Source organism: Rhincodon typus, chromosome 29 (genome assembly GCF_021869965.1).
Source record: "Rhincodon typus isolate 14 chromosome 29, sRhiTyp1.1, whole genome shotgun sequence".
In the NCBI taxonomy this organism is placed as follows: domain Eukaryota; kingdom Metazoa; phylum Chordata; class Chondrichthyes; order Orectolobiformes; family Rhincodontidae; genus Rhincodon; species Rhincodon typus.
The window spans coordinates 31,996,280-32,021,039 of NC_063360.1; the positions used below are offsets into that span (position 1 = coordinate 31,996,280).

The window sequence follows — 24,760 nt, forward strand, 5'->3', positions numbered from 1 at the left end:
TGTGTGTGTGTGTGTACCACAGGCGCTGGCAGGTTAACTGTGTGTGTGTGTGTGTGTGTGTACCACAGGCGCTGGCAGGTTAACTGTGTGTGTGTGTGTGTGTGTGTACCACAGGCGCTGGCAGGTTAACTGTGTGTGTGTGTGTGTGTGTGTACCACAGGCGCTGGCAGGTTAACTGTGTGTTCGCGTGCTAAATAGAGATGCTCACAGTCACTGTTAACCCTTTCCTCCCAAAAAGAAATTTGTCCCCTTCCCCTTTTCGCAATTGTTCTTAAAAGAATGAATTAAGGCTGCGTTCTCCAGGGTTTGAAGTGGGTCTGTTAACCGAAGGGTTTCAGATAATTGACCTGAATGACCTCGGGATGGGTGGGTGGGAAATGTTTTGTTTATGTCACATCGCTGAGAGCATCTGTGAGTGTCTTGCATGAAAGTAGAACATCAATCCATACGACGTTCAAAAGGGAATTGGATTGAAATTGGGAAAAATGGAGGGGGAAATTGTAGGGTTGTGTTGTGGTGTGGTGGTGGTGCATGTAGCAGGATGGGGTGGCACTGACTGAACACTTTTTTTTCTGGAAAAGCTGGCACACAGACACCAGGCCCAACAGCCTCCTGTTTATGCTTTCCCTCGGTTGGGATATCTATTTAGATTCTGTACTGAAGAAAAATCGATTGAGGAAGGAGTTGGTTGATTTTTCTAACCAGCCCTTTCTTTACTGTGCTATAATCTTGATTAAACAATAGCCCATCTGTATTATTACTGTTGTATCAGACAAAGGTTGTCAAAGAATACCTCCTTACAACTATAATTGTAATTAGTTTTGAATGGGCGCAATTGGCAGCTCCCTCTGATTTCATTCTGGATATGTTCTGTTGTGAAAAATTTATCCCATTGGTTTTCAAATACATTGTGCAGCCCAATCTTCAAAAATAGTCTGAGGATACGTTCTGCAAGATTTTAGTCAAAATTTAATTTGGCAAATATTTTTAAAACAATTATCTTTAAAATTTGCCTAAACTTTTTAAAGTAAGGAACTTCTAGCACTTTGTTTTCACTTTGTATCTGAACAGTTCGCAGCCAGTTTGATTCCTTTTGCCTTCCCTCCCCCCACCACCTGTTATCATTCAAAAGTGTGACAAAACAGCTAATGAACTGTAACCTTGCACTGTGATTTTAATTGGGGCTGATAGTAAAGGGAAATCTGCATTGGGGGTTGGGAACAGCTTTTAAAGACAAACGCAGCGCAGTTTTGCTCAAATGAGCAAATAGGTGCAGTTCCTGTGCTGTTTTCCAATGGTGCAGACACGGTTTATCGTACATGCCCTGTAACACATTTTAAATTGCAAGGAGAGACTTGCCCCTGGCTGTCATGGGAAACGTGGGATGTATACAGTTAAGCTCGTATCATCCACATTGTTTTCCCTTTCACGCTCAAACCAGAAGTAGTTTCAACATTGGATGTTATCTGTGATTTGGAAATGTTGAATATTATTTTCCCTCCTACTTCTCCCAGCATCCCCCCATAAGAACAATAATTTAGTCATAAACATTGTGTAAAAATAGATACAAAGGGAATCTTAATTCTGTGCTGCTCATAAACATTGTTCAAAGATATACTCAAGTGCTTTATTCTAGGGTTGGCATTTGATGGATTGCAGTATTGCTCTTCAAAGCGTTTTATGTCTGGGTTTTATGTTTTTGTCCTCTTAGTGCAACTAATTTTACATTCTCATTGACATCATTGTACTTTTTTTTCAATGGTATTACATTTGCAATGAGTTGTGCAGTTTTCTGAGGGTTGGAATTGTTTGGAATTCCCTTCCTCAAAAGACTAAGGATGCAGAATCTTTGAAAAATTTTAAAGCAGAGTTAGATTCTTGATTATCATGGGGATGAAGGATTATCAGTATACGCAGAAATGTTGGAAATTGAGGTTAAAATCTGAGCATGATCTCATTGGCAAAGCAGGCTTGAAGGGTTGAATTACCCATCTTGTTCCTTGTTCATATGTTTGGTTTCTGTTAGCTTGGTATCTTTGTCATCGATTCGGTCCAAAATGGGATCGTTCAGGCTACAGTTAACAGGGATATTTGTTGTCCTTCAGTTCCTTTGTAAATATGTTTGGGGCAGCGCAGTGGTTCAGTGATTAGCGCTGCTGCCTCGTAGACCCGGGTTCAATTCCACCCTCTGGCAACTCTGTATGGAGTTTGTACGTTCTCCCCGTGTCTGCGTGGGTTTCTTCCGGGTGCTCCAATTTCCTCCCACGGTCCAAAGACATGCAGGTTAGAGGGATTGGCCACACTAAATTGCCCACGGTGTCCAGGGATATGCAGGCTAGGTGGGTTAACCATGGTAAATGAAGGGTTGCATAGAACATAGAACAGTACAGGCCCTTTGGCCCATGATATTGTGCCAACCTATTATCCTACTCTAAGATCAAACTACCCTGCATACCCTTCATATTACTATCATCCATGTGCCTATCCAAGAGTCGCTTAAATGTCCCTAATGTATCTGACTCCACTACCACTGCCGGCAGCGCATTCCACACACCCACCACTCGGTGTAAAGAACCTACCTCTGACATCTCCCCTATACCTTCCTCCAATCACCTTAAAATTATGCCCCCTCGTGATAGCCATTTCCACCGTGGGGAAAAAGTCTCTGGCTATCCACTCTATCTATGCCTTTCATCATCTTGTACACCTCTATCAAGTCACCTCTCATCCTTCTTTCTTCCAATAAGAAAAGCCCTTGCTCCCTCAACCTTTCCTCAAGACCTGCCCTCCAGTCCAGGCAGAATCGTGGTAAATCTCCTCTACACCCTCTTCAAAGCTTCCACATCCTTCCTATAATGAGGCAACCAGAATTGAACACGATATTCCAAGTGTGGTCTGACCAGGGTTTTATAGAGCTGCAGCATAACCTCACGGCTCTTAAACTTAATCCCCGTGCCAATGAAAGCCAACAAACCATATGCCTTTTTAACAACCCTATCAACTTGGCTAGCAACTTTGAGGGATCTATGGACCCCAAGATCCCTCTGTTCCTCCACACTGCCAAGAATCCTGCCATTAACCATGTATTCTGTATTCAAATTCGACCTTCCAAAATGAATCACTTCACACTTTTCTGGGTTGAATTCCATCTGCCACTTTGCCCGGCTCTGCATCCTGTAACAGGGGTAGGGTAGGAGGATGGGTCTGGGTGCAATGCTCTTTGGAGGGTTGGTGTGGACTTGATGGGCTGAATGGCCTGCTTCCACACTGTGAGGATTCTGTCAGTTTGAGAAGGGGATCCCATGTCGGATAGTGATTGGGTTAGCGAGTTGGTTAGGATGAGCCTTAATTAAAAACCATATCCTCTCTTAAGCATCTTCTTCCCCTCCAAAACCCATTCAAAAGTTGCAGAAATGTTAAATCTAAATTTTCCTGAATATTATTCCCCATGAGCTAGGTCAAGTGGGCAGAAATCACTGAAAAAGGTTAATTTTACCATTGATCCTAGTTATTCCTAAACTTTTGGCAGTGGAATTCTTTTCCATGAATTGACAGTCTTTTTGTTTACAGAAATAATTTGTAAACGTGATTTGCAATTCAATTAAATGGCTTCTCATTGCTCAGTTATTAACCAGACTTCGGTTTTAATGGGCCAAAGAACAGTAAGTGTGACCTTGTGTCACTCCTGCACTCTACCCAAGTTGCTTGATCTTGTTTTAGTGACGAATACTGTGATTGTGCTGAATAATGTTATCATTCTATTAATGTCATAAAATAGCAATAGTTGGCAGAATAGTATAGTTGGTCTTAACCAGATCGATGTTGTGTGTATGTCTCTGAAATGTTATACACCATCATTCTGTTGTTCTGACTGTTCTGTTCACGCAATCTTATTTGAGTGCTGAAGGATTTGTTAGTCAACTTCAGTGACTACTTAGTCCTCCATTCCCATACTTATAATAACACTTTTTTGTATAATTTATTTAACATTTCAAAATTTAATCACTTGAATTGCAGAAATTAAACATTTGCATGTATAGCAATTTGTCATTCTCCCAGAATGTTTCAAACCCCTGAATCAATTTGGGTCACTATTTTCGATTCCAGCTTTCTATATGTGTTTCACATTTAATTGGAGCTGGTTAGTTGGATTATGATGTTAGTTGAAGGAGGAATTTTGGCCGGGATACTGGATGATATCTCCTGCTGTTTGTCCGGCAGTGATTAGGAATATTTCCTGTTCGCTGTGGAAGATGGTCAGTTCCTTTTGGATTTTTCAACCTTTTCCTCAAAAGGCTGTGATGTTAATTATACACTCGGGTTTGTTCAACAACATCTACTTAGAGCTTTAATCTTAGTAAAATGTCCTCGGGTGCTTTGCTGGACCGTAATCGGAGTAAAGTTGATATGAAGCCAAAGAGAAAAGATCTTAGGACAAGTGATCAAAAGCTTGGTCGAAGAGGTGGGTTTTAAGGACATCTTAAAGGAGAACAGAGGTGAAGTGGTGTCAAGAGGAAATTTCAGTGCTCGAGGCCAATTTAATAAGCAAAGTAACCTTCCCTTTAATTATCAGATAATACATATAATTTAAGTGGGGGTCTGAGCCCAAAACCTTTTGGTTCTGAGGCAGGAGTGCTCCCATTTTGGACCAAACTGGCACACTGCTGCAGAAGGACATCAGAAACTAAAGGGGAAATTTCAAGGAGACAGTTTGCTAAGCAAAGTGAGATAGCCCTTGGAAGGAATGTTTGCATTTGGGGTAACGGCAGTTTTGGGTGGAAATTCCAGAACATAGGTTCTGCGCAGTTGAGGATCACTGATGTTGAGGCAGCAAGAGTGAATCCAACAAGAGATCAAAATTTCTATGGGAGAGTTTACGTAACAGGAGAGGTATGGAAGAGTTATGGTGCAATTGACTCTGAGATTCTGTAGAGGGGCATTGCATCAGCCATGTGTATATCTTGCATTTATATAGTGCCTTTTTAATGATATCCTGTAGAGCGTAACAGGAGTACGATTAGATGAAGTACCAAAGAAGTCTAACATGTGGCCCTAAAGTTTTGTTGGAGCCAGGTTTGAGAGTTTCTAATTGTCCTGTTCAGAGATATTACTACACACCTCTGGACCCATGAGGCTTTAACCTGGGCCTCCTGGCTCCGAGTAAGGTACAATACCACCGTGCCACAAGAGCCCTGCTGGAGGTTCTAAGATGAATTATTTTTGAGGTCAGCAGCATGACTTGAGGAAACTATCCCGGTGTTGGAACCTAGTTGCATGAAGATAGAGCTACCAGTGATGGGGGCAGGAAGCTGGATGAATTTGGGTCTGGGTCAGTTGGATGTTGCGGAGTTGGAGGAAACTGACTTTGGGAGATGTTCAGGACTCTGGAGAGAATTAGATTGGAGAATACATGGGTAAAGAGTCGTTTTTTTTTTGAGAATAGTAGTCACGGCAGTGTTTTCAAGGAATGCGCTAGAGCTAAATATCTAGTGTTGTCAATTAACTCCAATTGCAACTTGCCACTGACGTTAATTGTAGGACAAGTCTGATTGTGATTGTTCCTGTCTGTTCTTGGCCAAGTGCACACGGAAACCAAACCAAAGATATCCAGGTTCTGACAGAGTGTGATGGGTGTACGTAACATAGTTTACATGTATTGTGGTGGAGTGTGGCTTTACTAAATAGCATGGACTTTGGGGGACTGAGAGCTGATTCCAGGCAGTGGGTGTGGTAGTACTACTGGGCTGGTGCCAGATGAATTTTGGTCAGCAATAGCTGAACACTTGGATATGAGGCTTGAGAAAGGACAATTGCTGCCCTGGTAACCAGAGAGCTGAATCAGGAACAGGGCTAGATTTCAAGGCTTACCACCCCCTGATTTGGGTTTGGACTGGGCTGCTGTGGAGTGGCAAAAGTAAGATCACATTTTACAAGCAAACCATTGCTTGATGTAGTTGGTGAAAGTTTAATGGAAATAAATGAGGCAAAAGATTATTTGGACAGAGATGAGCTCATAGTCTTTGTCACACAGCACAGAAACAGACCCTTCGATCCAACCAGTCCATGCCAAACATAATCCCAAACTAAACTAGTCCCACCTGCCTGCTCCTGGCCCATATCCCTCCAAACATTTCCTGTTATATTTAGATATTTTTTACTCTTAGACAGCCCTTATTGAGGCAATGTATCAAAGATACAACCAAATGGTCATACAAACCTTTTAAAAGTAAACAAACATATTAAAGAAGATGATATTTGTGGATGTTTTCTAATCCTACCTGTTCAGAGATGTTATCGCACATCTCTGGAGTAGGTGGACTTTGAACCTGGGTCTCCTGGCTCAGAGGTTGGGACACTAATGCTGCATCACGAGAACCCTTGCTTAGGCTCACCTATGAGCTGCAAAAGCAGACATTACTGGATAACAGCCAGCATTGACGGTGAGCAGCTCCTGTCTTGAGCACTGTTGACCCACATGAACCCGGATTCTGTGCCAACTGAGTGCGCTCCAGTGCTTTCTTCCATTTCCAACTTCCAGCAGCTTCAGTATTTTGCTCAGTGATCTTTCTTTGAATCAGTGACTACCCGGATTATTTGGTTGTTGTTAGACCAATCAATTTTTCACATCTCTCTGTGGCCTGACATTTCCCCATCTGTGACTACCAGCCTTCGCAGCCTCTGAGAAATGGAAGGTGCATCTTGGAGCTTCAAGATGGCACATGGTTTTTTTTTGCTGAAATTGCTCCTGAGACCTTGCGGTAGAAAGGGGTTCATTGGCAACAGAGGTCAGATATTTTTTGCTTGAGATCTGAGGTTATCTGGGAAGAGGCCTCTTTTCCTGATTACTGCTGACCAACACAAGGAGAAGCAAGTATGAAATGACAGAAGCAGTTGGCCACCTTTCTAAAAGCAGGCCTTGCGGGAATGGCACTAACTCCCGACGTGTAGTGCCAACGAGCCAAGCTTTCACAAGTCAGTAGCTCCCTGAAAATATTTGACTATCAGCTCTTTCTAGTTTCATTGGTTCTTTCAGATGGCATCACATTGCAGACTGTTCCTTGGCATTTCCACTTGCAATATTATCCAAGATGTGGGGTTGCTAGGCTTAAATATATGGATCATGGTTAGACAACAGCTGGGACAAAAGGGAGAAATCCCTTTTATAGATCTGCATTTGTATTAAGCCTTGCATGTGCTCAGGAAGAACCAGTGTTTTTGCCCCATGAAGTGCCTTATTGCAATATAGTCAGTATCATCCAATAGGACCATGTGACAGCCAAATTGCAAACAGCAAACTCCCCCAGACGGCAATGAGCTAAAGATCTGTATCTTCCAGGACACCTGAGGAAAGCTTCCCTTCTTTTCCGAGAGTGCCATGGAATATTTTCCATCCACTGAAATCGGACTTCCTTAGTATCTCATTCAGAAGCTTGGGGTGGCCCAGTGGTTAGCACTGCTGCCTAACTGCACCAGGGACTTGGGTTTGATTCCAGCCTCGGATGACTGTGTGGGGAGTTTGCGCATTCTCCCTATGTCTGTGTGGGTTTCCTCCAGGTGCTCCGGTTTCCTCTGACAGCCCAAAGATGGGCAGGTTAGGTGGATTAGCTGTGCTAAAACTGCGCAGTGTCCAGGGATGTGCAGCCTAGCTGAATTAGGGTTACAGGGATAGGGTAGGAGGGTGAGTCTGGGTTGGATGCTCTTCAGGGTGTCGGTGTGGACTCAATGGGCCGAATAGTCTATTCCCATACTGTAGGGATTCAATGAAGATGGCACATCTGAAAGTTCAGCTCTCCCTCAGTGCCTGACTGGAGTAGGCCTTGAACTTTTGAAATTCTGAGGCAGAAGGGAGCATGCTACCATTGCTGACACTTTTCTTTCCCACATTAGATTACAATAAATTGTTGGCAGCATTAGGACAATGCCACTGAACAGCTGAGGGGGAAGTGTAGGAGTTGGCCCTTGGGTCTTTTAACTCATGGACCCCAGCATTCCAACAGTTGCGGGCCTCCTTGTGAGCAGGTTTTGCAGTTCAATAGTCTGGACTGTTTTTTTTCTTTAACTATTTAAGTACATTGGGCATATTTTTAATGTAGCTATTGTACTTTTTAAAAAGTTTGAAAGTAGTGTGGCCTATAGCCTTATATTCACAGAATCTAGTAAAACCTATCACTTTTCCTCAATGGGCTTTTTGGAAAACTGTTTTCATGATTTTATTAGATAACAAGGTGTAGAGTTGGATGAACATAGCAGGCCAAGCAGCATCAGAGGAGCAGGAAGGCTGACGTTTCAGGTTATTGACTTCTTACAACTATTCACAGATGACTTATCTCTCGATTAAACACAGTAATTCCACAATAGAAAGATGCATGCTTGAATCCAGAAGAAAGTTCAGTCAACAACTTTAGCACAAATGCTGCAGATAGTATTGTGTGTTTTTTGAACTGCATAATTAATTTATCCAAGACAATTGCAGAATTAACAGAATCCCTTTTAACAAAGGCAGTATGCAAATAAGTGGGCACTGAAGCAGGAGATTTAGACGATGCAAATGATTACTGCCAGACAATGAACTGAGGTTTAAGGATACAATAGGGCTTTCAAATTGATATAAAAAACAAATGAGCATTTGCTTTCAGAAAAGGTGAGAAGTAGGAACATTGGGGAGCAGGTAAGCAAAAAGAGCCAGTCAACAAAGGGTGTGGAATCAAAACCAAAATGGGGGTCGGGACTAAGGTCTGAAGTTACCAAAGGCAGTCCATAATCTCTGGTTTCCCTAATGAGAGAGAGAGAGAGATGGAATTTCTACATGCTGTTGAAACCTTTCTCTTTTCACATGGTACGTGAACAGAAGCAGCATTTTTTTTACGGCTATGTCAAGCCAGAAACTGGATATTTGCCAATTTTCTTTCTTTCCATTGGGATGAGGGACCCTGCAGTACTAAATTGGTAACACAAACGAGCTTCCAATTAGTGGTGAATAAGCAGTTTTGTGCTGTGGATTCTAATCCTCTGGGAATTGGTCCCACACTCATTCCACTAAGAACCAATCTCTGTTTCAAGGCAGTCAGCCCAAGCTGTATTCATGTCTAGGGTCCCAGAAGCAACATGGCACCCCATTCAAACTCCCTGTACTGTTCAGTCCTTTCCAGGCTGTGCTTGAACACAGATGTTTCTGCTTCTTAATGGACCTTTTCAAGTGTGTTTTTAGAAATATATTTTCTGTGCGTGTATGTTGCTTTTTTAGTCTTGTTCCTTCATATCAAATATCTGTGCTTTCTTTAAAGGATGCAATTGCTGACCATGTTTTCAATAGGCAGTATAGCTCACTGCATTTCATTCCTGTTGTTTGAATTAAGCAACTTATTTAACACTGCAAAGTGAAAATTTGTAAAAGGAAAAATGTTTGTATTTCATGAGAGTTTGAGTTGAGAAGTAAGCAAATTCTTGGATAACAAGGTGTAGAGCTGGACGAACACAGCAGGCCAAGCAGCAGGAAGGCTGACGTTTCGGGCCTAGACCCTTCATCCGATTTCTTGGCTGCTTTTTTAAATAAAAGCAACTTTGAATTAATGTTTAATGGTCCAGTTCCTATCATGTTTAGTATCTGTGACCCTGTGCAACAGTCAAACTGTATAACGCAAGTACAAAATTTTTAAATTTATAAAAACTGAGAAAACTGTTTCTGATTTACAGCATCTGCAATCACAGAAATTACTTAAAGTTTGGCAAGTCTGGCAGCATCTGTGGAGAAAAATCAGTTAACGTTTTGGGTTGAGTGACCCTTTTCAGAACTGATGGTAGCTAGTTATGTTTGTTTTTAAATTTATAGCTGGATGTGAGCTGGGTTTCATGAAGTGAGAGACCACAGAAGAGGTAAATATTTCTGATGCTGTAGTTAAGAGTGAAGTTAGACTCCTCTGTATTAGCTTCTCTGGTTGAATATTGCAGCACATCATCTAGTCTCAACAGAAGAAGACTGGCCAAGTTGCAAAATGTTAGAGAATTGGTCCATGACGTTGATTTACAAGCAATTGAAGTCTCATTTGCTTTATGCATTTTTTTTTTAAAACACCAAATCCAAAATGAACCCTCCTTTTCAAAGAAGTTAACATTGTGAATCACAAAGAGAAACTAGTGTATGCCAGTATTGTGTCCTATAAGCTATGACGGAAGAATTTTCCAAGTGCTTGTGGAAGGTGGTGAAGTCATTGGGAATGTCCACTTGCAGAATGTTGAACAGCCCTGTAACAGCTTCCTGCAAGGGCACTGGAGCAGGAAGTGCATATTGCTGACAGTATCATTGTGTGGCCACACCACACCCATTGTTGGTGCCACTTGTCTTCACCAGCTCTCTCACCAGAGTAACTATTTCTGCTGGTTGGAAATTGAACTGCAGTCGTAGAACGCCTACAGTATGGAAGCGGGCCATTCAGCCCATCAGGTCCATACTGACCCTCTGAGGGCCATCCCCAAATCCCTCTAACCCTGTATTTTCCCTGGCTAGTCCACCTGGCCTGCATTTCCCTGGTTACTACAAGGCAGTTTAGCATGGCCAATCTACTTAACCTGCACAGCTTTGCACTGTAGGAGGAAGCTGAAGGAAGCCCACGCACATGCAGGGAGAATGTGCAAACTCCACGCAGTCACTTGAGGGTGGAATTGAACACAGGTCCCTGGTGCTGTGAGCCACCATGATGCTCTTAGGGAGCATAGTCTAAAAATTAGGGCCAGACTGTTCAGGAGAGATGCTTCTACACACACAGGATGGTAGATGTTTGTAATTCCCTCCCACGGACGTCAGTTGATGCTCGATCAGTTAATGTTAAATCTGAGATACATTTTTTGTTAAGCTGATGAGTTGTAACGCAACAAAAATAGAAATAACTGGAAAAACTCAGCAGGTCTGGCAGCATCTGTGAATGAATAAAATCGGAGTTAACGTTCCAGGTCTGGTGACCTTTCTTCAACTGTTCTGCGTTCTGAGGAAGGGTCACCGGACCTGAAACACTTACTGATTTTTCTCTTCATGGATGTTGCCAGACCTGCTGAGCTTTTCCAGCAACTTGTTCCTGACTTATAGCATCTGCAGTTCTTTCAGTTTTTATTGAGTTGTAACACAAACTGCCAGCAAGTCCCATTTGCATTATTGAATTGATATAAATTGCACTTCTTTAATATTTAATTAAAGAGTGGTGTTTGGAGAGCTGATAATGTGTTGCATGATGAATCTGTTTGTACTTGAATGTTGCAATTGCACAAAATGATCCATGTCTCTTTAAAAGAGTGTTTGAGTGGACTTGTTTCAGTGTCTTTTAGTGATGCAGTTTATCAGAGTGAGCAGTTGGGTTCTTCACTTTACCATCCCAAAGTTTCTGGTTACACGTGTCGGGTGTGTAGCCCACCCCCTGCAGTTACTTTAGCAGCAAACACAGCTCCCTGTAAAGCACATGAGGGTAATTAAAGCATAAAACAATGTTTAAAGCTGCAATGTTGTTAAAAAGGCCATTCATCCAGTCTAACTGGAGTCCAAATGATGTTCAAGATTGGTTGATGCAAGAAAAATGTTCCAGATCATGGGGGAGTCCAGAACCAGGGGGTCACAGTTTAAGGATGCAAGGTAGGCCATTTAGGACTGAAAAGGAGAAATTTCTTCACCCAAAGTAGAGCCTGTGGAATCTTCTACCACAAAATGGTTGAGGCCAGAACATTGAATGTTCTCAAGGAGTTAGTTCTCACGGCTAAAGAGATCAAAGGGTATGGGGAGAAAGTGGGACCAGAGTTGGATGATCAGCTATGATCATACTGAATAGTGGACCAGGCTTGAAGGGCTGAATGGCCTACTCCCATTTTCTGATTTTGTGCTTTGTCTACTTTCCCTCCCTGATTCCATTTCCCTTCATCTCTTCTGAACTTGAATATTGACAGGTTCTTCCTTATTCTCTTATTACTTGAGTTTGTCTCAATTTGTAAAGTTGACACAATGTGCAAGTCAGGCCTTCAGTGCTCTATTCATGACATGGTAGGTTGAGGCTGTTTTAACATTCCTGCACAATATTTTGTTTGACCAGAAGTGTGAGTACATAATTTTTGAAGTACAGCTGATCAAAGAGGAGTAGCATTCTGATGGTCTGGATGCTAATGGGAGGCTGGTTCGTGTGAACAGCAGAAAGCTATGGGTACTGGTGCGTGGTACAGGGACAACACGTATAATGTCCTGCTGGACGTGAGGATAGGGTGATGACACTCTTCAGAAACTTGAGGTGCAGTGTGAGGTGGAGTAGGATCCTGGTTAATGATCCTAAGGGACTGTCAACCATCTTCCCTCAGTTGGCGTGGGTCTGGAGTTGCATGTAGGTCGGACCAGGTAGAGATGGCCGATTTCCCTCCCTGAAGGACATCAGTGATTCTGGTGACTTACAATAATCAACAATGGTTACATAAGCACCATTAGGCCAGCTTTTGTTTAAACTCCAGATTTTTATTGTTTTCGGATTGTGATCAGCCATGGTGGGATTTGAACTCACATCCCCACTGGAATGGTCATAAATGTTAGGATTTTGCAGGAAGGTTTTTGAAATGCTACTGTGCATACCCCAACCCCGGTCTAGGGCTGCAAAGTAAAGGAGATGTCATTGTGCCCCCTGTGGTACATTGTTTATTCTCAGCATGGCAGGACACAGTGCCACCTACTGGGCTGTGTTGCAGCTTATCCCTGGGCATATCCCCAGACCCATTTGGTTAGGAAGCCTTCGCCAACAACACCAGCTACCCCATCCCCTCTGATGTTCGGGGTGGGGGTGTGGAAATGGTCTTTGACCCCCTCACACATGGTTCTGAGAGATTGAGTAGACCCTGTGCCAACAACCATCAATGCCAGGCAGGCTGTGCTGGATTGGGAATTCTGTTTCTTGGAATTTAGTAGGAAAGTGGTTTGATTTCATAGGGACTCTGTGTTTGGATCATACAGGCTGCTATTGCTAGCAATGTAGACTGACTCCCTCTCTTGGCATGTGCCTGTGTGTCTCAAATGATGTGTTAGACGCTGCAATGGTTATAATCTTAGGATTTTGCAGGAAGGTTTTTGAAGTGCTACAGTCTCTTTCCCCACCACCCCCCCGAATTTCCAACCTGGTACAGTTGCCCATGTTAGATAGTTGGGCTGAGCTCCAGTATCAACAGGCAGTGCGTTGGAGAGTTACACTGGAGCTTTTCACAGAATTTAAAATGTTACCTGTGGAAAAATGTGTCCGTGCGTGAACGCAGTTACTGTTCCAAGGTGGGTCCTTGTAGACGTCAGTCAGTCTGCCACTGGTCCCCCAACACCTACCTCCTCCCAATAATTCCCCTTTACCCTGAGAAATATGACCATCCTACAGGTTCCACCGAGGCATCTGTCTCCCTTACCAGGTGGTGGAAATCTGATTGCAAATGGCTTCACAATCAAGCCAGTTCCTTGTTTGAAACACAGAAGGAATTGACCATCTCGGTTGTCCCCTTCCTCCAACACTTCCTCCAAACTCAAACACTCGAGGCTTAGTTGTAGGACCTCTTGCTGGTCTGGAGTATTGTTGAACTGTGTTGGTTTGCTTTAAGGCCGGACATTGCCTGTTTAGTTCTGCTTATTACCAGAGTTCAACCCACCTATCTGATATTAGAAAGGAAGATATGGAAGATTACAAGGATATTGCCAGGTTTGGAGGGTTTGAGCTATAGGGAGAGGCTGAATAGGCTGGGACTATTTTCCGTGGAGTGTCTGAGGCTGAGGGGTGACCTTATAGAGCTATGTAAAGTCATGAGGTGCGTGAATAGGGTCAATAGACAAGGTCTTTTCCATGGGGTGGGGGAGTCCAAAACTAGAGGGCATAGGTTTAAGGTGAGAGGGGAAAGATTTAAAAGGGAGCTAAGGGGCAACATTTTCACACGGGGTGGTGCGTGTGTGGAATGAACTGCCAGAGGAAGTGGTGGAGGCTGGTATAATCTCAACATTTAAAAGGCATCTGAGTGAGTATGTAAGTAGGAAGGATTTAGAGGGATATGGGTCAAAGGCTGGCAAATGGGACAGGATTTATTTGGGATATTTTGTTGGCATTGACCTGTTGGACCAAAGGGTCTGTTTCCGTGCCGTACATCTGATGCTATGAGTCTATTTATATGGTGCCTTTTTGGGACATCGATTCGTATTAACAGCTTGTGGAATTTAAGTTCCATCAATAAAATCTAGAATACTGAACTAGTCCCTGTAATGGTGACATTATTGTAACAACAATCTAATCTGGTTCGCACATGTCCTTTCCAGAAAGATGGATGTGATTGCTGTACAGAAGGTGCAGAGGAGATTCACCAGGATGTGCCACTGAGACCACATCTAGAGTTACTGAAGTTTTGGTCTCCTTTTTTAAGGAAGGATATCATTTCATTGGAGGCGGGTCAGAGAAGGTTTGCTAGGATGGTCCCTGGCATGGAGGGATTGTCTTATGAGAAAAGGCTAAACGGGATGGGTCTCTACTCACCAAAGTTTAGAAGAATAAGAGGTGATCTCATTGATACACAGGATTCTTAAAGGGATAAATGCTGGTAGGATGTTTCTCCTTATGAGAGAAGGTCGAGGACCAGAGAGCATAGTCTCAGCATAAAGGGATGCTGATTTAAGACTGAGATGAGAAATTTCCCCAGAGGGGGAGTATCCTTGGAACTCATTGCCGCAGAGTTCTTGTGTATATTTAAGGCTGAGGGGGTTTCTTGATCCATAGGGCAATGAAGGGTCACAGAGAAAATGCAGTGGATATGAGGAATGTTGGGTTTGCCATTCGTATCGTATTGAACAGCAGAGCAGGCTCGAAGGGCCAAATGACCTACTCCACTTCCTATTTGTTTTGGATGTTGCCTGGGCTGGAGTGATTCACTTATGAAGAGAAACTAGATAGACTGCAGTTCGCTTCCTTTTAGAGCAGAGAAGGCCGCAGGGAGGGATGGATTTGATTGAAATATAGAAAATAGGAGTGTAAGTAGGCAATTTGACCCCCTTGACCCTGGTCTGCCGCAGTATGATCACAGCTGATTTTCAAGCTCAATACCCTAATCCCACCCTACCCCCATATCCCTTGATCCCTTTAGCCACGAGCTATATGTACCTCCATGAAAGTACAATAGCTTAGCCTCGACTGATTTCTGTGATAGTGAGTTCCACAGGCTCACCACTCTCTGGGTGAAGAAATTCTTCTTGTTTCAGTCCTAAAAGGTTTTCCCCTGATCCTTACCTGTGACTCATCCACCATCAAGCAAATCCTTCCTGCATCGAACCTGCCTAGTCCTTTCGGAATTTCATAGATTTCACCTTGTTCTTCTAAACTCCAGTGAATACAATCCTAACTGACTCAATCCTCATTCATCAGTCCAGCGATCCCAGGAATTAATTTGGTAAACTTTTGCTGCACTCCTTCTGCAGCACAAAATAAGGAGACCAAACCTGCTCACAATATTCCAGGTGTGGTCTCGCCAATGCCCTGTATAATTGCAGTAAAAACATCCTTGTTCCTGTACTCCAAAGATGGGATGTATGACGTTCTAAGGGGCATAGACAGGATGTGTAAGGGGTCAGTAGCCATGGGCACAGTTTTAAAGTAAGGAGCAGGAAGTTTAGACTGGACTTGAACAAATAAATTTTCACCAGAGGGTTGTAGGTCTCTGCAAGTTGCTGCTTAAAAGGCTGGTAGAGATGGTAACCCTAAAGACAAAACATTACACTTAAATAGATTCAAGGACATAAATGGAGGGTTGTTGAGAAGTGAGAAGTATTGCCAAAGCTTTTCACCCTAAACTCATTGGGATAAACAAGTGTCGTTGAGATGCTGGGTAGGGTTGCTCACAATAAGAGTATAAACTGCAAAATCCAAAACCAAATGAATATGGTTAGATTTGATTCCATAATTGGATAGCTGAACAGACCTAAGTGTGTTATTAACTGCAGTAACAACAGAGTCAATATATTTGGTCCAGCTCATGGTGTGGCACATTTAGTTTGCTAGAGCAGCGTCCATACCCGCTCTCTCTGCAAACAAGAGGAACATGTTCAAGCCTTGCACATTTTTTAAATTATGTGGGATTCTGGGGAGTCTGATATTCCCTATTGCTTCTCCATGGCATCACCTCAACCGGTCATTTCCCCCTCTGGTATAAATTGTGATTGGCATTCTTCCTTTAATCCTGATGTGTAAGCTTTAAACCATCAGCAACATGTTTGTTTTTTTTTAGAAACGCCCAATAACTAGCCCACGTCAACTTGTATATCAACTGCAGCCCAGTTGGTAACATTCCCACCTGATGAGGTGCAAAGTTGTGGATTCAAATCACACTCTTGACACTGGAGCATGTAATCCTAGGATAACAGTCCCAGTGCTGTACTGTTGATCGTAGAATCCCTACAGTGTGGAAGCAGGCCATTTGGCCCATGGGGTCCACACTGAGCTTCTGAAGAGCATCCCACCCAGATCCACTCCCACCCTGCATATCCCATGGTTAATCCATCTAATCCGCACATCCCTGGACACTATGAGCAATTTAACAATGGCCAATCCACCTGACCTGTACATCTTTGCACTGTGGGAGGAAACTGGAGCACGAAGAGGACAGGGAGAACGTGCAAACTGCACCCAGACAGTTGTCCGAGGGTGGAATCAAACTGGGTCCTGGTGCTGTGAGGCAGCCGTGCTAACAACTGAACTGCTATGCAACCCACTTGTTGAGAGATGCCATCGTTCATCTGAGATTTTAACCCAAAGTCCTGTCTCTTCAATGGCCATATAAGAAAATGACACTTACAACCCCTGCCCTTTTGAATTTTTTTTCTGTGAACTTTGGCTGAAGCTTATCATTAAAGCAAGTGATTTTCCCATAGTTTGGGAAACTATGGGAATTCCCCATGTTGCGACAGGAAAGGCACTGCCTCTAAAGTACAATGGGATGACCTTGTGGTGTGAAAGGAGCTATATAAATGCAAGCGTTAATTTGGGAGCTTAATTGGTCCAAATGTCATGTGAAATAGATATTTTCTAATCACTGTTCAAGGAGATGTTATGCCACACCTCTGGAGCAGGGGGAACTTCAACAGAGGCCTCCTGGCTCAGAGATAAGGTCACTACCACTGCACCACTCAATCCCTGGAAGAGCCAGAACACACTAGTTTGTGAGAATCTTTGAGATTATTAATCATAAGTCAGTGTTGCACTAATCCTTGGCACCCAACCGATGAGAAGTGAGACATTAGCCAAGGTGACCACTTTTTTTTAGAAAAAGAAGCTTTGACACTGGTGGGCTCACCCTGACAGCATGAGCTCCGAACACACACCCGTTCGTGCATCCGTTGTGATTTAAATACTTTATTGATGCTGACAATGAGTTTTTTAAAAAAAAATTATTCTGGTGTTTGACAAAAGAAGTTAGTCTGAGTACTTCATTGTCCAAATCCAAAGCAGTCAAAGATCATCAGCCACTGCAAATTATTGGAAATGTGTATTTGAATCCAGTCTGATTCTATAGTACTGCCTTGACACTAAAGCAATGGGGCTTCTCTATCAATGAAATGCCTTGGTTTTCTCCTCCTGTACTGTATGTTAGTGGTTGCCATTCATAAAACCCTGAGATTGAACCACCCAATCAAAACCGAAAAACATCTCCTCGCGTCCCTGTTCCTTTCCTTCCTACCTGGCATTCAGTTTTGGTCAGAGTAAAGAGGTTTAGGCAAGACAGTCTTTAATTCCTCTCACCTCACCTACGAATGGATGGAAGGAAGATCTGGGGGTTACATCCAAGATTCAGGTAAATTCAACGAGGAATTCAGGAGAAATTCCTTCCTCAGGGTGGCGAGAATGCGGAGCTTGCTAACAGTATAGTTGAGATAAATAGGCAATGATGCATTTAAGGGAAGTTGGCTAAACAAGAGTGAAAGATATGGAGGGATGTGCTAATTGCAATGGAAGTGAATAATATGGAGCATAAACATGAGGATGTGGGTGACTTTTAACACCCTTTTGAAATGGCTGACCAAGGCAACTCGGTGACGGGTAGCAAATGCTGGCCTTGACAGTAACAAACTTCCAACCAATAATTTTTGTTTTAGAATTAACACCTGCACTGAATGGCCTGTTCTGCCCTGTCGATTCTATGCATTTTTGCATAATCTGTTCTTGTAAGTTTCTTGTGCAATATTAATCAGAATTACTTGTGGTGCCCAAGGCCCCAGGTACATGTCGATGAAGTCGATACGTCAGAGAAATGGTCTTTGAAATGGGAGTTTGGAGTGCCTAGAACACTTGTTGCAGTGAGCAGTTTTTAAATAAAGATTTGTTTTGCCAGCTGCTGTCACTCTGTAATTAAACAATATATTTAATGCATCTATTTAATTGCTGTAGGGTTGCATCAAAACAACTTTGAGTGCCAGTATGTTCTAACATCGTGGAAGTCATTTAATCCACGGTTGATCTCGGGAGTTGACAAATTTTAGCTTATCCAGTTACTCCTGTCTGTTCAATCTAAAGACCAGTTCGCGGCTTTCTCCAAACCATAAAAAAAAAACCAGAACCTTCAAGAAAACGAAATCAAACTTTTTATTACCGGCACCTATGGAACCAGGAGTGTACCAGTTGATGAAATATTGTGGTTGACCCAAGAGGTCCATATAAGTAATGTAAAAGCACACACTAAGTAATAGAAACCTAATGCAGGGGGTATACAAATCACTGTTATACTTTAATTACAGCACAAATCACTTCCAAAAAAAAAGTAATTATGAAACTTCACCTTAAATAGAACTTACTGGCAGTGCGCCTTCTCACTTGCACCCTCCGGCAGAGATTGCGATAATACAGTAAACGCGGTATTGGTTGTTTTGCCAGTTTATCAAGAGGGAACTTCTACAAGGTGCCGGTTAAAACAAAGCTTGCTTATCTCGCCTTTGTTTGATGTTCAGGTGTGACTGAATCCTTTAGGATAAAGCCTTCACAGACTTCAAGGACTATTATCCACTGCATTTCAATATGATTTTCTTTTTAAAAATAGTAAGAGGTTTTGAAATAGTGACAAATAATGGTTAGAAAAAACTCTTCACAAATTCGTCTTTAACAAATGTTAGCTTTTTTTATACATGTAAAGAAAGGGGAGCCTTTATTCAAATGAACATCTGGCCATCAGTAATTAGGGTGCCCCAGGAGGATTGGGTTTTTTTCAGATTATAGCATGTCTCTTCAATCCTCTTTTAAATGTTGAGAGTTGCTAAATGGTTTCATACACTCCTGAATTTCTGAGGCTGATATCTGTTCTCTGATCTGAAACCAGACCGACCCAGCCATCAGTGGGAGATGTTGCTGGATACAAACTGTGTGGGCCTTGTTACATCAATCTCTTCATCTCCGTAAATGGCAGCCTCATTCTCTCAGATTTGTTCTCACTGCTCAAAACTTAGGAGAACATAGAAAATGGGAACAGGAATGGGCCATTCAAGCCTGCTCTGCCCCTCAGGATCGAATATTCAATCATAGCTGATCATCCAACTCAGTACCCTGTTCCTGCTTTCATTCCGTACCCTTTGCCTCCTTGAGCTCCAGGAACTATATCTAACTCCTCAAACGTTCAATTCTGTGGACTCGACAGTTTTCTATGTCCGAGAACTCGGCACTCCCTGGATGACATTGACCAGATTTCTGCTTGTCACCTCAGCCCTTTGGCTCTGCATTCATTTTGTCCAGTCACGCCACCTTTAACATGGAATGACACAGCACAGCAGGAGGCATTCACCCTTTTTGTTTGGGCCTTTGCTAGCCCCTCTAATGTGCGTGGGACTGTGGAAATGTTTTGTGAGATACTTCAGAAATTTTGCGATGCCTTTTATTAATCCTGACCCTTGTGTGTGTGTTTTTTTTTGGTTTTCGCAGATTACAATCATATTCAAGAGCTTCCAGGGCTGCACAGAGCAGAAGGTTTATCAAGCAACCACGAATGACCTTCCATCAGCATTTGTGGACGGCACAACAGGTGGCAGCGAGAAGGAAGGCGAGAACAGCCTGAGAATACTTGGTAAAGCAGGCACTGCCCAGGTCGAAATCCAAGCCCATTACATTGGCACCACCATCATTGTGCGCCAGGTGGGAGACTACCTGACCTTTGCCATCAGGGTCCCCGAGGAGACTTTGAATTATGCGGACGAGAGCGTGTGCCTGCAGCTCTGCCTGCACGGCTGCCCCCGCAACGAGCTTATCAAGGAGCACACACTATCCAGGAGCCCGTCCAGTGCCAAGCTGCAGCACCCCCAGCAGGTGTACACAGTGGAAAGCGCCACGGCCAAGTGCCGGGAGATCCTCCAGGTGGAGGACGTGTACTTCCAGTCCTGCGTCTTCGACCTCCTGACAACGGGGGATCCGGCATTCTCCATGGCCGCCCACGGAGCCTTGGAGGACCTGAAAGCACTGCACCTCAATGTTCTCAAATTGCACAGCTCCCCCAGGACTGAGGAGGGCAGGAATGGAGCTCCACCCTGTCACCAGACAGCCCTCATTTACCTGGCATGTCTCGTCTTAGCAACAACCCTCATGTAGTGAATGTGTATACCCTCAGATTGCAAATTGTCTATATAATAATATATTGAAGTGTACATATGTGAAAATGATGATGTGTAAAGTGCCTGTACATATAGTTGTATTGTGTGAATTGTATGTTGAGAACCTTTGTTAGTAACTAGAGATTTTTTTGCATACTCATGGTTTTAAAAATCCTTTTTCTTCGGGAATGAGATCAGATGGGCATCTAATCTTTGCCTATTAAAAAAAAAAAATTCTGTTAAAGACTTACAAGGACTGTCCTGTACTGAATTTGTGTGGTTGGCGGTGTTTTTGGGTTTGCTGTTGGAAGATATCCCAACCTTCCCCATCGCTCCTTTTCCCCCCATTTTCTCCCTCTTCCCAACATTTAAATATTTCCAGCCAGAGGCCTCTTAAGAATTACCGTCACCCGACTCCGCATCCTCTGCAGCTGATGGACTGTACCCTTGTCTCCGTCGGTCAAAAGGTTCAAGTCTCACTTTAGTACTTGGAGTGCAACAACCTAGACCCACACTCTCGGAGTTTTAGGGTATGCTGTGGTGTCAGAGGCGCTCTCTCTCAGTGGAGACACTCGGCTGAGGTCACGTCATCCCTTGCAAGTGGATGCGAAGTAACCTGCAGTTCTTGTTTGAACGGAGAGTGGGAGGAGCTATCTGTGGCCCATTTTCCCAAGTCTTCTGTTGCCTTCAATATCTAGGAATCTGTCTAGAGTATGTTGTCTGGACCCCACTGCCCTCTGGGGTTGAGTATTCCAAAGGTTCAGCACCCACTGAGTGAAGAAATTCCTCCTAAATTTAATCTGAAAAGGGCTTTCCCCTTATTTCTCAGACTGTTCGAGCCACCAGCACCCAAAACCAAGGAAACAAGCTCCCAGTCGAGTTTTGGATGTCTGAATGATATTACCCCTCGTTCGTCAAACCTGGAGAGAATATAGCCGTGGTCTCGTCAATCTGTCCTTGTAGCACAAGCCCACCAGGAATCAGCAGGTCAACCTTTGTAGTACTCCCTCTGTTTGGGTGTGTATATACACTGAGCTCACAGGAACCCGTGCAGTGAACTCGTAACTATTTTGAGACATCACAGCATTGTTATGGTGTAAAAGGAAGCTATTTGGGCCACTGTAAATACTCCTGGCTCTGAGCACTTTAACTTGGTGCAAGTCACCTGTTTGTTGTTTTTACTTATGCCCTCTTGAATGTCTCATTTGAAAGAGCCTCTGCCAAACTTCCAGGCTGTGCATTTTGGACCCAAGCCACACTCAACTTTTCTTCTGCCCCAACTCACCCTGTATTTGTTTATTTTGCCAACACTTTTTAAAATTGTGCCCTCTATTTCTTGATCTGTTTGAGTGGGATCTGTTTCTTCCTAGTCACTCTGTCCGGACCTCTCATGAGTTTGAAAACTTCTATCAGATCTCGTCTCTGAGGGAAAACCGCTCCAATTTCTCCAGTCTATGTCACTAAATGAAATTTATCATCCCCACACTGATCCTTGTAAACCTCTTCTGTGCACTCCCTCTCTCTGTCTGCTCTCTCTATCTCTCTTTCTTTCTTTCTCTCTCTCTGTCTGCTCTCCCCGGTGCGTTCACATTCTGCCTAACATGTGGTGCCCAGGAATTTGGTGTTTAAGCAGCAATCTAATACCTTTAAGTCCACCATCACCTCCCTGCTGTTGTACTCTGTTCCCCATTAATGAAGCCTGGAATAGTGTATGCTTTATTAATTGCTCTCTCTACTTGTTGAGGTTATGGGGAAAAGTTTTTGGAGAATCAATTTGAGAATTGCCACACTGGCCATAATTTCGTTGAATGGTAGAGCAGACTAAATGGGCTGAATAGCCTGCTTCTGCTCCTCATGGCATATGGCCTCAACCACTTTTGAAAGATCTCAGGTGGTTAACCCAGTGAAATATTTTGTTGCACTTCAGTTATGAGGAGAAGCTGTTCATGGGTTGACTACAACAAGAGAAAGGTGAGAGATGTGATAGAGGTACTTGATATTATAAGGGTCTATAACAGAGAGAAACCTCTCGCTTACAGAGGACCAGAAGTTAGAGGACGCCAATTTAAGGTCACTGCCAGAACAACAACATGCGGGGAAGCTTCTTAGCGCAGTGAATGGTTGGGATCTGGAATGCACGGAGTGTAATGGACATGGGTTCAATTATGACTTTCGAAAAGGAATTCAATAAGACCCCTGAGTAGGCTGCTGCCCCCTAGGCCTGACTGCCTATTCAATCGGAATATAGCTGATCCCAACTCCACTTTGCTGCCCCTTCTGTCAGAGTACTTGAAATGATTGCACAAGCCTATAAGGAAGCCGTGACAATACAGTGTGCCCACCCCCAGCAGTCCTGACGAAGGGTCCAGGCCCGAAACATCGACTCTCCTGTTCCTCTGATGCTGCCTGACCTGCTGTGTTCCTCCAGCTCCACACTCTATTGACTCTGACTCCAGCATCTGCAGTTCTTACTATCCCTGAAGGAAGCAGTGAGTATGGGCCAAGATGAAGTACTTTTGGGGAGAGTTAACGTGGGGGATGCCCTCTCCTCTCTGGTAACCAATGTATGGGGCCATGTCTTCACAGATTATTCCAGATAAGATAAAGTAAAGCTGGCCCGAAGACAGTGAAGCTCATTCCTGTACACGTTTCTGTGCAATCTATATGATGCACTGCAAAAACTCATTGAATCCATACAGTGTGGAAGCAGGCCATTCAGTCCATTGAGTCTGCACTGACCCTTTGAAGAGCATCCCAGCCAGACCCTGCATTTCCCATGCCTAATCCACCTAACCTGCACATCTTCAGACTGTGAGAGGAAATTGGAGCACCCAGAGGAAATCCACACAGACACTGGGAGAATGTGCAAACTCCAAACAGTTGCCCAAGGCAGGCATTGAACCTGGGTCCCTGGCGCTTTGAGGCAGCAGTGCTTACTACTGGGCCAACCACGATGGCATTCCCCCCCCCACCCCCAGTATGTCCGGAACTTGTGACCTCTAACCCCTAGCAGGACAGGGCCGTGAGAATGCCTCCCTTTTAAGCTCCTAAGCTACACACCATCCGGAGTTTTATGCTAAACAGCTAGTGTTATTCACTGTCATTAGGCTAATCGTGGAGCTCCCTACCTGTTTAATGGCAGTCAAAAAGTCCCTTCACTATGGCTCAAGAAGATGTCCCAAGCTGTACTCTCTTATGGCCAACTAATGACAGGGAAACAAATGATTAGTTCATTTTCTTCATTAGTTGATTCCCATTTCCAAATAACTGCTGTACCTCCACTTCTCTGCAGGTGGTGCCAGTGAGCCACCAGCAGTAACTGCTCAGTGCCACCACCTGCAGACAACTGCTAGTACTGCAGTGTAGGATCTGACCTGGAGGAAACAACCAGAGCGGGAATGGGAAAAGGCCATTGATTATCCCAGTGGTACGTACCACCCCACCAACCTCCGGATCCAACGCATCATCCTCCGACACTTCCGCCATCTGCAATCCGACCCCACCACCAAAGACATCTTTCCCTCCCCACCCTTATCTGCTTTCCGGAGGGACCACTCTCTCCGTGACTCCCTTGTCCGCTCCACACTCCCCTCCAGCTCCACCACACCCGGCACTTTTCCCTGCAACCGCAGGAAGTGCTACACCTGCCCCCATACCTCCTCCCTCACCCCCATCCCAGGCCCCAAGAAGACTTTCCACATCAAGCAGATGTTCACCTGCACATCTGCCAATGTGGTATACTGCATCCGCTGTACCCGGTGTGGCTTCCTCTACATCGGGGAAACCAAGCGGAGACTCGGGGACCGCTTTGCAGAACACTTACGCTCGGTTCGCAACAAACAACTGCACCTCCCAGTCGCGAACCATTTCAACTCCCCCTCCCATTCCTCAGACGACATGTCCATCCTGGGCCTCCTGCAGTGCCACAACGATGCCACCCGAAGGTTGCAGGAACAGCAACTCATATTCCACTTGGGAACCCTGCAGCCCAATGGTATCAATGTGGATTTCACAAGTTTCAAAATCTCCCCTCCCCCCACCGCATCCCAAAACCAGTCCAACTCGTCCCTGCCTCCCTAACCTGTTCTTCCTCCCACCTATCCCCTCCTCCCACCCCAAGCCGCACCTCCATCTCCTACCGACCAACCTCATCCCGCCCCCTTCACCTGTCCG

General features: G+C 44.0%; 1 protein-coding gene across 1 annotated transcript in view; it reads left to right on the plus strand.

Annotated features, from left to right (window-relative positions):
- rgmd (RGM domain family, member D) overlaps positions 1-20,837 on the plus strand; it is a 57,120-nt gene extending 36,283 nt beyond the window's left edge. The window contains exon 3 of the mRNA XM_048614050.1: positions 19,926-20,837. Coding sequence (XP_048470007.1) covers positions 19,926-20,585 — 660 coding nt within the window. The 3' untranslated portion in view covers positions 20,586-20,837. The remainder of the gene's footprint in view (positions 1-19,925) is intronic.
- Positions 20,838-24,760: the final 3,923 nt, after the last annotated feature.